Raw genomic sequence first — 13,900 nt, forward strand, 5'->3', positions numbered from 1 at the left:
CTGACGTTACATAATTCTCAGTCCCATTACCTCTGACACGACTGTATGATGGAGGAACTAACATCTATAACCTAACCTGACTACCACACTCAATAACCAAGTGCCCATAAAAAAAAGAAAAAATGCATTCAACAAAACATAATCTACTACTCAAAAATAGACACCTTCCTTCAAACACTCTAAACAAATATATAAATGCACTACAGTACTTACATTTTTCTCCTCCATATCTGCATGCTGCACAGACAGAAGGAGCACAGTCAGTAATATGGTGTTAGTTAATGTACCTATCCTTGGATACTCTATATAATAAGATTTCAATACTATTATCCTGATGTGTTATTTTTCTACCTTATTACCATGCTATATTTTCTGGTTATAAGGTAATTTCCCCATTAGTTATAAGGTAATTTCTCCACTAGTTAGCTATCACCTTAACATGGATGCGGACTTTTTCCTTAACTACACATAAAACCAACTGAAAATACACTATAAAAAAACATTATATTGTGCATCCCTTCTATCATTATACAGTAATTTTCATAGTATTTATAATGTTATACCTTGAAAATAAGGGGGAGAGTTGGGGGTTCATAAGGGATTGTGTGCTGATAGACCCAAACCCAACCCAACCCAACCCAACCCAACCTAACCTTACCCATGTCACTGAGAAGCCACAACAATCAGTCAGATGAGGTTAGGAGTCTACTATAGCTGGGGGGCTCAATTAACCAATAAAACATCCATCTAAAAATCAACACCAGAGCCTTAATGTCCAACACTTTCCACACGTAGTCAAACACTGCTTGGCATAGACCTAATAAGCAAAACCCATATTTTTTTCAGATACTAAACTAACTTGCTTTTTTTTTTTTTGTCCCAGTGATATTACTCAACTCCAAAGTTTATTAATGAATGTAAAGTATTATATAAACAAAGCCACTTCTGTCAATACAGTACCTCAAACTTTCTTCGTTCTTCTGCAGACATAGGCTTCGGCTGTGAGTGTATTAAGGCGGTGGGGGGGTACACCATGGTATTGTCCGTAGGGTGCTGCTTTTCGTACTCTTGATTTCTTAGCTGGACCTGATGATGCTGCTGCTGTTGGAGATTAACTTGCTGTTGCTGCTGCTGTAGGTTGGATTGTGCTTGCTGTTGCTGCAAATGCTGCTGCTGTTGCAATATATGCTTCTCATCTAATGATAACTGCAAATCAGAAGTTGGCATACTTTACAACTCACAAATACTTATATATATATATATAGTAAATTAAGGGTTTTCTTAAAAGTCCTATTTGGCTCCCACTTCCTTTACACCTATTACATCCCTTATTCACAAACATATTCCTACTATACACAGTGGCTGAACAGTAAACTAAGCCATGGTCTGCTGTCATTCTTTACCTCAGACGGTGATAAGTACCCCACTATAGTGTTCCAACTCCACATCAAAGACCTAAATACCGACCTGATTTACCCACTACCAAACTATTATTTCTAGATTTCATTCAATAAATAAGGTAACAGTGACTCCCAGTATATAATTAGTCAAGTTACTTCGTTCATATAATTGTCACCCGTTAAGGACATTTATTCAGGATACACAATTATCATCTATTTAATTCTTATAGTTCGCATTTTTTATCTACAGCAGGTTCTCAAATTTTGCGAGTTTTTAATTCAACATTTTATATTTGGACAAAAAAAAAACTACACGATTTCAAATATCGACGGGTTTGAGCGGCCCGCCAACGTTCAGACGACGTGCACAAATCGTGTAAACAGTGTCATTTCTCTTATGTACAAAAGATTCATTATTGTTTATTACTGAATGTCTTTTTGATTGAATTAATGTTTATGTGTGCAAAATAAACAATACAATTCATTGATAATACGTAGAATATTAAAACACACGAGGAAACGAGACGGCATTGTTTTCGTTAATGTTTACAAACCCCGTGACTGATTGGTTTTACATATAAAACTGAAGAAAATAAGACCCTGTTTGTAGCTGTAGTAAAACTAATGTAAAAAAATTAATATGGTTGTTTTAAGTACAGGGTAATGTTATTTAATGTTAATAAATGGAACAATAGAAGTAGCTAACCATTAATGGTAAAGGAAAAAAGTGAGATCATGTATGTAAGTGAGCACATGTGAAAACATATCGTCATTACTCTACATAAGAATATGAAAGCAACACCTATTTACTGTTCCTATACACTGATATTTTAATTAATGTTTCTGAATTTAAAACAAAAATTCTACCCACTGGTGGTAGTAAAGTTGAAAACATAAGGACAGCCAATGTTGTTGAGCGTGTTTTTACTAGGATGAAGAAGTTGCCAAGTCATCAGGTTCAACTCTAGCTCAAGCTGTAAAACATAAGAACTTTTTCTGTGTTGTCTTTAGTTTTTATTTAACTTTATCTGTGTTATTTTCGTTGGTTTATTAGGATGTTGCTTTATTACAGGTAATAATTTGCCAAAAAAGTAGGGTAAATAAGGCAAAATTTAGCCAAACATCGAAAGTACCAGACTCAAATTGATTTTCTCAATAAGAATTTGTATTTAAATTTGGACAATTTGAATTTTGCGAGGTTTTTACAGTCTAAATAGGTGTCCAAATATGAGAGCCTACTGTAAATAGGTGTCCAAATATGAGAGCCTACTGTAAATAGGTGTCCAAATATGAGATCCTACTGTAAATAGGTGTCCAAATATGAGAGCCTACTGTATTTTAGTAAGTCTTCAACTACAATCTTTCAAACCCCTCACCACACCTTAACGAACTAGTGGTCCTTATTACAGTAAAGCCTCGAATAACGACGTTAATGTGTCCTCCAATATTGCAGTGTAAGGTGAATCATCGTATCATGAATCAATAATTACCATCAAAATGAAGCAATAATAATGAGATGTGTTCCCAAGTGTGACCTTTTCATATCTTTTGTGTGGCTTTTTACCCTCTTTTCCCCCAAAACAATACAATTAATGAAAAGTGCAAACTATATTCATTAAATAATGTTTCTGAATGCACCTTATACAATATAAATGAATAATGATATGGTCACACAAGAGGAGATGGGTCGCCATTGTTTTCATTTGTGTTTACAGCCGGGAGTCCGGGACTATAGTTCTACACGAGAAAATGAAGAAAATAAGACCCTGGTTGTAGCTAAAGTAAATTTAATGTAAAAAATTAATATATATGTTTTAAGTAACATTATTTAAAGTTAATAAATGGAACAATAGAAGTAACTAACCACTAATGGCAAAGAAAAAAAAAGAGATGGATTGGGAACGCCAACATATACGTGAGCATTTAAGGATACCACGTCATTTATCTTAAGAATATGTACAAAAGATTCATTATTGTTTATTACCGAATATGCATTTGATTGAATTAATGTTTATATATGCAAAACGAATGATACAATTCATTAATAATACGTAGAATATTAAGACACACAGGAGGATAAGAGGCGGCATTGTTGTCAGTGTTTACACCCATAATGTCAGTTATCCACCTGAAACTGAAGAAAATAAAACCCTGGTTGTTGTTGTAGTGAAATTAATGTAAAAAATATGTGTTTAAATTAATTTTATTTAATGTACAGTAGAAGTAACCACTGATATTAAAGCAAAAAGTGAGACTGATAGTGGAACGCCAATGTATATGTGCGCACTCAAGGAAACAGTCATTTATCTTAAGAATATGTACAAGAGATTCATTATTGTTATTACTGAATATGTATTTGATTGAATTTAAGTTTATGTATGTGAAATGAACTATACAATTCATTAATAATACGTAGAATATTAAAACACACACGAGGAGACAAGACGGCATTGTTTTCGTGAGTGACGATGGTTCTACATAAGAAACTGAAGAAAATAAGACCCTGGTTGTAGCTGTAGTGAACTTAATTTAAAAAAATTGAATACCTGTATAAATGTTTTAAGTAATGTTATTTAATGTTAATAAATGGAACACTAGAAGTGGCTAACCACTAATGGCAAAGAAATAAGGTGAGACGATTGGGAACACCAACGTATGATGCGTACATGTGAAAACATATTGTTCATCTCAACATATGAATATGAAAGCAACACTTATTTACTGTTCATATATGTTTTAAATAATATTTATGAATATAAAACAAAAATTCTACTCACCAATGGCGGTAAAGTCTAAAACATAAGGACAGCCAATGAATATTGTGCGAGGTACTACTCAGATGATGAAGTCATCAGGTTCAACTCTAGCTGAAGCTTTCCATAAAGCTGTTGCTGAAACTGTTACTGAAGTTAATGTTTAAGCTGCTTATGATGCTGAATTTGACGGTGTAGCTGAAGTTGATGGTTTAGGCCTTTGAATAATAAAGCTGTCGAAAGAATCTTGCACAGCTGCTTTCTTTTCTCATTATACATCTTTATGTAGAGGTCATTTGAGTTTATTTAAAGTTTAATGCTTTGTTCTGTTAATGGATCCACTTCAGAAAATATGTTCATTGCTTGCTCCATATAATATCCACAGACCTCTCACCTTTTTCATATTGTTTTAACACGTCTAGTTTCTCGGCTAAGCTTAGACACTTTCTATTAGCTTTTGAAACAACACTACCATCACTTGTTCTCTTGCTCATGTTGAATAAGGATGCAAAAATGCTGAAGAAACCTGAAAGTTTTTCTCTAGTTCCTGTTCCAGATGCGTAAAAACAAAAGGCCCGCCAAGCTCAGACTGTTGTTAACCACTCATTAGCCAGGCAGCTTCTTTGCACAAGGCGCTCTTAATTACTTTTACATTTTTTTTTAATAATACAGTACATATCGGGATTTAGTTTTTATTTATATGAAAATGTAATTTTATTTTATTTTTATTATATTTTGGTAGTAATTACGAATGAAATAAAGACGTATATTGAATAGGGTCCTAAATTAACTAGGGTTTTAAATATGAAAAGTTGCTGGTCAAACCGTTGTTATCGGAGGCTTTACTGTACTCCGAGACTCACCTGCGTAGTTTGTGAAGTAGGATGTTGCTGTGTGACAATAGGTCGGCCGGTGCCCATATACTGCTGTGTTACCATCTGGTCCACTGGGGAGTTGCCCTTCAAGCCTTTACTTCTGGCCTGTTACAAGGTGGAGATGGAATCATGAGACTTTTTAACTGTTGCACTATAGTTTGGTGTCCTTATATACAGAAATTTTATGTATTATATTTCATTAACTCTCAACCAGCAGTTAAATATTCTCTACTATTTTCCAACACGTTCAAAATATGGAATGCCAGGAACATGAAACTTCCAATGATGATGATTGCAGTTTAAAGGTTAAAAGGTATTCAAAACTACTGTATTCAATATTGACAACATGATAGTCAAAATTCACCTTCTTTTCCTGCTCTTTTTTATCAAAATAATCCAGAAAGAGAGGCCGATCAAGTCGCTCGCCAGGTGCTGTGTCGTGTCCTGTTGAGAAAAGTAAAAGTTAGGAGGAAAAATTTACAATGTACTGTAATGTGTAAGTATATAGTATATAATCAACAACCTCACCAGCCAGGACTCGAACCCTCGACCTTTTGCGTGTGACCAGGGATTGCTACCACCGTGCCACAAGGACACCAAATGCAATCCTAGACTTTGTTTTATTCACACAAAGCCTGTTCATCGTGCTTATGGCGCCGTGAACCTCCATGGACTATATGGACTAATGAAATATATATGGAACCTCGTGTTTCGAAGCTTGACACAGTAAAATGCTACTCCCACCACATAAGTGGCACGGGCAATCCTCAATTGGAGGTTCAAGGCGCCATAAGCACGATGAACAGGATTTGTGTGAAATATAACAAAGTCTAGGTATCCTTAAATGTGCACGTACATGTTGGCATTCCCAATCCATCTGTATTTTGTTCTTTGCTATTAGTGGTTAGCTACTTCTATTGTTCCATTTATTAACATTGAATAACATTACTTAAAACATATATATTAATTTTTTAACATTAATTTTACTACAGCTACAACCAGGGTCTTATTTTCTTCATTTTACAGTGTAGAACTATAGTCCCGGACTCCCGGCTGTAAACACAAACGAAAACAATGGCGACCCATCTCCTCTTGTGTGACCATATCATTATTCATTTATATTGTATAAGGTGCATTCAGAAACATTATTTAAAGAATATAGTTTGCACTTTTCATTAATTGTATTGTTTTGGGGGAAAAGAGGGTAAAAAGCCACACAAAAGATATGAAAAGGTCACACTAGGGAACACATCTCATTATTATTGCTTTATTTTGATGGTAATTAATGATTCGCGATAAGACAATTCACCTTACACTGTAATATTGGAGGACACATTAACGTCGTTATTCAAGGCTTTACTGTACATTGTATGTATACTTTTTCTGTGAGTTGGAACCAATTACCCAATATCTCATTGAAATAATTTTCAGTTAACGAAATTTTAGGTTAACAAACGACTCTGTGGAACCAATTATGTTCGTTAATCGAAGGACCACTGTATCATGAAAGTTCATGAACAACAAAAAACTACCTAACTAATGATAAATAGTACACAACGATTGTACTGTAATTTACAACCTAACACAATAAAAGCATTAATAAAATACTATCTTGAGGAAAATCTAAAGGTTTAACACAACCACCATTTGCATAGACATTAGCTGTATAGCCTCGAGCCTCACCATCACACATCTATCAACCCATAGCAAAAGGGCTCCCACACTTGGTTCCATTCTCACACACTAAGAAATGTTTGTTCCCTTTATGTTTTAAACACTGATACAATAGTTATTTCTTTTACCCTTTTTTGAGGGCACATTCTATATGTAGGATTGTGTGTGTATGTAACTGGGTAAAAAAGAAAATTTATGAAGAAAGTTTTGTTTATCTATCAGAAATTACGAGTTGAAAAATAACCATAGCTCACACCTCAGCCTGTAGGGAGAGGGGCCAGGGGGATGTGGTCGCCCCAGCTGACTCCCGGGGCGGGGGTCATAATTTGAATATTAACTTGGACCAAAATTCATATAAGCCGAGGAAACTTTTGTTAAATGAAAGAGGTGTTAATTTAGGAAATTCGTATAAGCTAATTTTTGCATCTCTGCACATTTAACTTCACAAATACTGAATTTTACAAATATTTTTATCCCCTACGCCCCAGTTGGCGTTCTGGCAAGTCCATCTAGGGTGCCCAGGTTGACGTTCTGGAACGCACTCCTTTATGCGCCGTTGTTTGAATGCCCAGGGCGGGTCATTAGGTTCCAGCATGACTATTTGATGGTCACGCGACACGCAGGGTAGAGTGGGTGGGCTCAGTGTGGTTAGTATGCATTAGCCTGTCACCATGGAGAGTCATACCTCAACTTGGTGACAGACTGTGTGTGTCACTGAGCACTTTTAATGAAAACTAATGCAGTAAATCAAATTCTAAATGAATTATTTATAGGAAATAAGTATTATGATCAGTAAATATATGCATTACTGGCCATCCCGGACACAAAGGCAAGCATAAAATGGCCGCTAAGTAGATAGTGACCACGAGCGTCAGCCGTCAATACAACACGGTCCCTTTATCTCCTTCCCCACTGTGGCCTCAGGGAAGTTCTAGAGGGTCAATATATAGTTTTTCTTACTTTTTTTATTGTTTTACCATTTAAAAAGGTTAAAAATAATTTTGGGAAAAGTTTATTTTTCTCGATTTACCTCCGGGTGGGGGGTACGCCCAGCGACACCCTAGCCCGGGGCGGAGGAGTTAAACTATTACACCGTCCATTTTTACAACATCTTATTTCTTATTACACTGACGTATTCCTTTGCTTTTCCTATTTTTGGCAAGTTTATCCCCTACTGTATCATAAAACACTAATATACACAGTACACTATCCACACTATTAAACAAATTTCAACTGATAAATATCATTAGTATTTTATATTTTCGATTTATGTTTTCTGTTGGATTCCACATGATTCCTCATTGCTCTTTTTGTTTATTCCACTAACATTATTTTGAATTTCTTTGACTGAGAAACATGCACTACAAAACAATACAGTGGGGTATGCTATAACGAATCTAATTGGTTCTAGAACCTTGTTCGTTATAGCATTCATTCGTTATAGGATTAATCCGTTCCAGGCCCCAAAATACAACCACTTAACACTGAAAAATATAATATAAATTTGTAAAAATTGTAAAAAAGTGCATAAATATGCATCTAAACCCCTGAAATAAAGAATATCATTAATACTTGTAATAAAAAAACAATAAATTAGTAAAAAAAATAAAAAATTTAAATAATGTTCGTTGTAGGAGTTTCGTTCGTTATAGCATTCTCAATTTTATAGGTAAAACCGTTCATTATAGGAATATTCGTAGTAGGATCCGTTCGTTATAGCATACCCCACTGTACGTTGAATGAACTTTTAAGGGTAAACACCGTGACAATGAGGATAACGTCTAGCAACATGGACGGTGCCAACCCAGAGTGTGTTACATGAGACCACCTGAAGGATAGACACCCAAGCTTATTTCATTTGAAGATGAATCACAGTAATGCTATCTGGGGTTAGATTGGATTAGGTTAGTTTACCACTAGCATCATCAATCTTCAGGTGAAATAAAGAAATAATGTGGGGTGGGTAATCTCCAGGTGATCCATTAAATAACTTAGTTTTTCACCCTCTGCTGCAAAATCCAAAACAAGCAGGCTGGATAATATCAAACTCTTAAAGGAGCAAGTCTTATAGTTGAATAAAGCCCATAACATTCACCACATACTGAACACAATTCCCCAAAAGGATTTCTCCAGAGCAACTTGCTAACACATTTCCCCATTACTTTAACAATTATTTCCCTAAAGCTTCTATGATAAAAACATTAAAAACTCCCTTCCAGTTACAAATAGTTTCATGCACGCACCCCACACACCCTATCTTACCATGACACAGAAGCCCACACGAGTACAGATCCAGAAGACGAGGTATTTCACCCACTCGGCCCTAAGCTCGGCCACACACCAGGGTTTCCTCCACTATATATGCATACACAGTGGCCGAGAAATAACTGACATGACACGCAACAGTCTCGATGTGTGTATATGCGCTCCAAAACGTATATTTACGTGTTTGTGCGAGACATTATAACAACGGATGAAGGATTTTGACAACTGTTCCGAGAAAACGGTGTTTGAAATTCATTGGACCCTTCCATAGAGATATTTCTTGGAGCAAGTGTACCTCCACTGTATGTGTTCTTAGATGTGTATGATGGATATTGTGTAGTGTATACGCTGTGCAGTTATGTTGTGTAGTGTGTGTGATGTGTGTTGTATAGTGTGTGTGTGACGTACAATAATAATGGCAGAATTGTACACAAGACAACAACATCACATCAAACTCTACTAAAATCTTTTACTTTTCATGGTGGAGTCTTCGTCATCCTCTTCATTATCCGAGTTTATTACCATCGTCCCGAGGTCCGTGCTGAGGGTTCCCGTGCCACCGCCGGGGGCCTTCAACGTTCCCCCGCAATCCAACGGTGCCATCAGCGTGCCTTCATTGTTGAGTGGCTTGAGGGTGCCGCTGTTGCCTCCCCCGGCACTGTATCGAACCATGGTGCTGCTATCCACGTCATCTTCATCCTGGACAAGAGATGACGGTTAGTGACGAGGTTAACAAGGTCAAAGGTACCGTACGTCCCTATAAAGTCGCGTGTGACACCCGTCCATATTTCGAACTGTCACACAAATAGGCCAATTACAGTACAGCACAAGTTGAATTTCCTCTAATCACTTCAATCTTAATCTCAATTCCTCTCAAACTCACACTTCATCTCAATCTTAATTCATGTCTAATAAATGTTTCCAACCTCATTAATCTCTCTCTCATGGTATCTTAACTTTAATCAACCCAAGTCATCAATTGTCTCCACCTGAACTGACTCAAATTCGCACACAGTCTACATCATTTAGTCTCAATCTTTCACCACCTCAGTACTTACCGAGAGAGTCGAGAACATCTTCACCCAACACTCCAATATTCAAAACTGTATTATTTAGCATCAACTCCACAATCATATGGGTCACGATTCTCAAAGGTTCAGATGTCAAGTTTTCCTCATTATCGGATGCGTATATAAACGAGTTAGGACGAAAGATATGATTAAAGTTTACAAGATGTTAGTATTAATCTTTAGTTGCTTCATGCACCCAGGACAAGTATTACCTCAGTTTACTCACCCAGGTCAAGTATTACCTCAGTTTACTCACCCAGGACAAGTATTACCTCAGTTTACTCACCCAGGTCAAGTATTACCTCAGTTTACTCACCCAGGACAAGTATTACCTCAGTTTACTCACCCAGGACAAGTATTACCTCAGTTTACTTCACCCCCAGGACAAGTATTACCTCAGTTTACTCACCCAGGACAAGTATTACCTCAGTTTACTCACCCAGGACAATTATTACCTCAGTTTACTCACCCAGGAAGACACCTCAGCAGTATTACCTCAGTTTACTCACCCAGGACAAGACACTCTGGGTATTACCTCAGTTTACTCACCCAGGACAAGTATTACCTCAGTTTACTCACCCAGGACAAGTATTACCTCAGTTTACTCACCCAGGACAAGTATTACCCAGACAAGTATACCTCAGTTTACTCACCCAGGACAAGTATTACCTCAGTTTACTCACCCAGGACAAGACACCTCAGTTTCATCACCCAGCTATTATCAGTTTACTCACCCAGGACAAGTATTACCTCAGTTTACTCACCAAGTATTACCTCAGTTTACAAGGACAAGTATTACCTCAGTTTACTTGGACAAGTATTACCTCACTCACGGACAGGTATTACACCAGTTTACTCTACCCAGGACAAGTATTGCCTCAAGTTTACTCACCCAGGACAAGTATTACTCAGTTTACTTTTCAGTTGCTCACCCAGACAAGTATTACCTACTCACCCATCCCCACCCAGGACAAGTATTACCTCAGTTTACTCACCTTAGTTTACTCACCTAGGACAAGTATTACCTCAGTTTACTCACCCAGGACAAGTATTACCTCAGTTTACTCACCCAGGACAAGTATTACCTCAGTTTACTCACCCAGGACAAGTATTACCTCAGTTTACTCACCCAGGACAAGTATTACCACAGTTTACTCACCCAGGTCAAGTATTACCTCAGTTTACTCACCCAGGACAAGTATTACCTCAGTTTACTCACCCAGGACAAGTATTACCTCAGTTTACTCACCCAGGACAAGTATTACCTTAGTTTACTCACCCAGGACAAAGTATTACCTCAGTTTACTCACCCAGGACAAGTATTACCTCAGTTTACTCACCCAGGTCAAGTATTACCTCAGTTTACTCACCCAGGACAAGTATTACCTCAGTTTACTCACGGGTCAAATATTACCTCAGTTTACTTACCCAGAACAAGTATTACCTCAGTTTACTCACCCAGGACAAGTATTACCTCAGTTTACTCACCCAGGACAAGTATTACCTCAGTTTACTCACCCAGGACAAGTATTACCCAGTTTGCCACCCAGGACAAGTATTACCTCAAGTATTACCTCAGTTTACTACTCACCCAGGACAAGTATTACCTCAGTTTACTCACCCAGGACAAGTATTACCTCAGTTTACTCACCCAGGACAAGTATTACCTCAGTTTACTCACCCAGGACAAGTATTACCTCAGTTTACTCACCCAGGACAAGTATTACCTCAGTTTACTCACCCAGGACAAGTATTACCAAAGTTTACTCACCCAGGTCAAGTATTACCTCAGTTTACTCACCCAGGACAAGTATTACCTCAGTTTACTCACCCAGGACAAGTATTACCTTAGTTTACTCACCCAGGACAAGTATTACCTCAGTTTACTCACCCAGGTCAAGTATTACCTCAGTTTACTCACCCAGGTTAATTACTACTTCAGTTCTGACAAGTAAAAACAAAATTACTTCCCAAACTTAACAAATAATACATAAAAAAATCGATTGAATTTAATAACTGCCAATATAGTTTTAGCCAGTTTGAATAACAGTCAAATACAATAGAGAACTTATTAACATGAAGCAACCCTCCCAAGTACAGGTCCAGATGAAACAGTCAGCGTAACATCATTTGCTTCCCTCAGTGACTGTTTATGTCACAGGCAAGGTAACCACAGAGTCTCGGTCGAGTGTCAAGCAAAACGCACACAACTTATTTTATCTCAAGTCTTTAAAAAAAAAATTGATAAGGACAAGAATTGGAAGAAAAAAATACAGCCTAATTCACTGCCTTCCTCCGGCTTTGTAGGTTATACTTAAAACTTGTATGTGAACTTTCAAAACCAAAAATAAAATATTCTGACATTACAATAGGAAAACCCATTTTTACGTGACAAGTTTGCGCTAGAAAACAAAATCTTTGATTCATTTCAAATATAAATTGTATTCGTGTTCATACTTTTCACACTTCACTAATCCACGCTGACCATTGGCTTGAAAAATTTGATAGGAAGCTCTGGAATGGCACCAAAATTACACCAAGACTCGACCATAACCGGATACGTCCTCTTGACATCATTACAGAACCTTTGTGATTTTCTGACCATAACACAATTCTCACAAGGAGAGGAAGAGAAGGAAACATAACACTCACAGAAATCTACTCTAGCAGTCAGTATCAAGCATATTAACAATACTAAACAGATATGCCACATGCATTGACGAGCACCAACCAGTGATGTATTCAAAGCTATGATAACCATACCCAAACTTAGCATTTACATTACACCTGAAGATTATCCGCCCAGGCCCCTCTTGCTTAACTTGGAACCTCATGCTCTACCACCCTTAAAACCTCTGTGTGTGTGTGTGTGTGTGTGTGTGTGTGTGTGTGTGTTGGAGGGAGGCAATCTTTTGGTGATCGATTAAGGCTAAAATTGTGAATGGTCTTGCTCATAATATCAGACCAAAGCTATTACACTGTCAGGGATGTAATTCTCCCAATCAATCGTGTATTTGCGGTCTCAAGGCAATCACTGTTACTAATCTACTTAAAATGTGTGCCATGCATGACTCCGTGCACCCTGTTCAAACAATAGCACAATGAATAACTTAATATGCAGGCATAATCTGAGAATAATTTACACACAAAGATGCAAACAAATAATTCATATATTTTTTTTTCAGTCCAACATGCAAAACTAAAAATGGAGAAATCATACATGCAAATAAAAAAATGCAGTACAAGAAGCATATTTTAACAGCAGCTCTACAGACATAATGCATAGTAACTAGCTACACACAGTTATTAACTACACAGGCAAATACAAGAAATAAATGCTAACTATGCAAGCCCAAAACCTTAACCAAAACATGAAAAATTAATGCAGTAATAACAAACGTGACTGAACTCACCAATCAGTCAAATCAAGGCAACAGCAATCAAGACAAAGAATTTCCAAGCAACAGCTGTGTACATCAATTCCAACATGGATATTTGTCAGACAGTGTTTAGTCACAAATTACTTCTCAGGGTGACTCGCAGCGACACTTACCACACATCAATGCATAGTTTAACCACGAGACACCTAATAAAATGCCTTCATGCTATGCCAGTAAAGGATTCATATCAGGGATCAGTGTTGTGCAAATACTGTTTTTTTGGAACCTGTGTGAATGTGTGTATAAAGAAATCATTTATATCATATCTATGGGTCTAAAGCATCAGTGGCTAATCCAACTCGCAACTCAACTTAAAAGCCTGTACAAAAATTCATGTTTTGAGGAAAAAAAATATATGCATGTAGTGGTCCCTCAATTAACGTACAGTCCAATTAAAGAAATTTCGGTTAATGAATTAGCTCC

At 37.0% G+C, this 13,900-nt stretch overlaps 1 protein-coding gene across 1 annotated transcript in view; it reads right to left on the minus strand.

Moving 5' to 3' along the window:
- Positions 1–960: 960 nt before the first annotated feature.
- Positions 961–13,900, minus strand: part of LOC121869500 (serine/threonine-protein kinase 3-like) — a gene marked incomplete at its 3' end in the record, with an annotated part of 50,571 nt that continues 37,631 nt past the window's right edge. Inside the window, 4 exon segments of the mRNA XM_042370855.1 lie at positions 961–1,206; positions 5,017–5,133; positions 5,393–5,472; positions 9,441–9,666. Coding sequence (XP_042226789.1) covers positions 961–1,206; positions 5,017–5,133; positions 5,393–5,472; positions 9,441–9,666 — 669 coding nt within the window.

Source organism: Homarus americanus, unplaced genomic scaffold, assembly GCF_018991925.1.
Source record: "Homarus americanus isolate GMGI-L3 unplaced genomic scaffold, GMGI_Hamer_2.0 scaffold23578, whole genome shotgun sequence".
In the NCBI taxonomy this organism is placed as follows: domain Eukaryota; kingdom Metazoa; phylum Arthropoda; class Malacostraca; order Decapoda; family Nephropidae; genus Homarus; species Homarus americanus.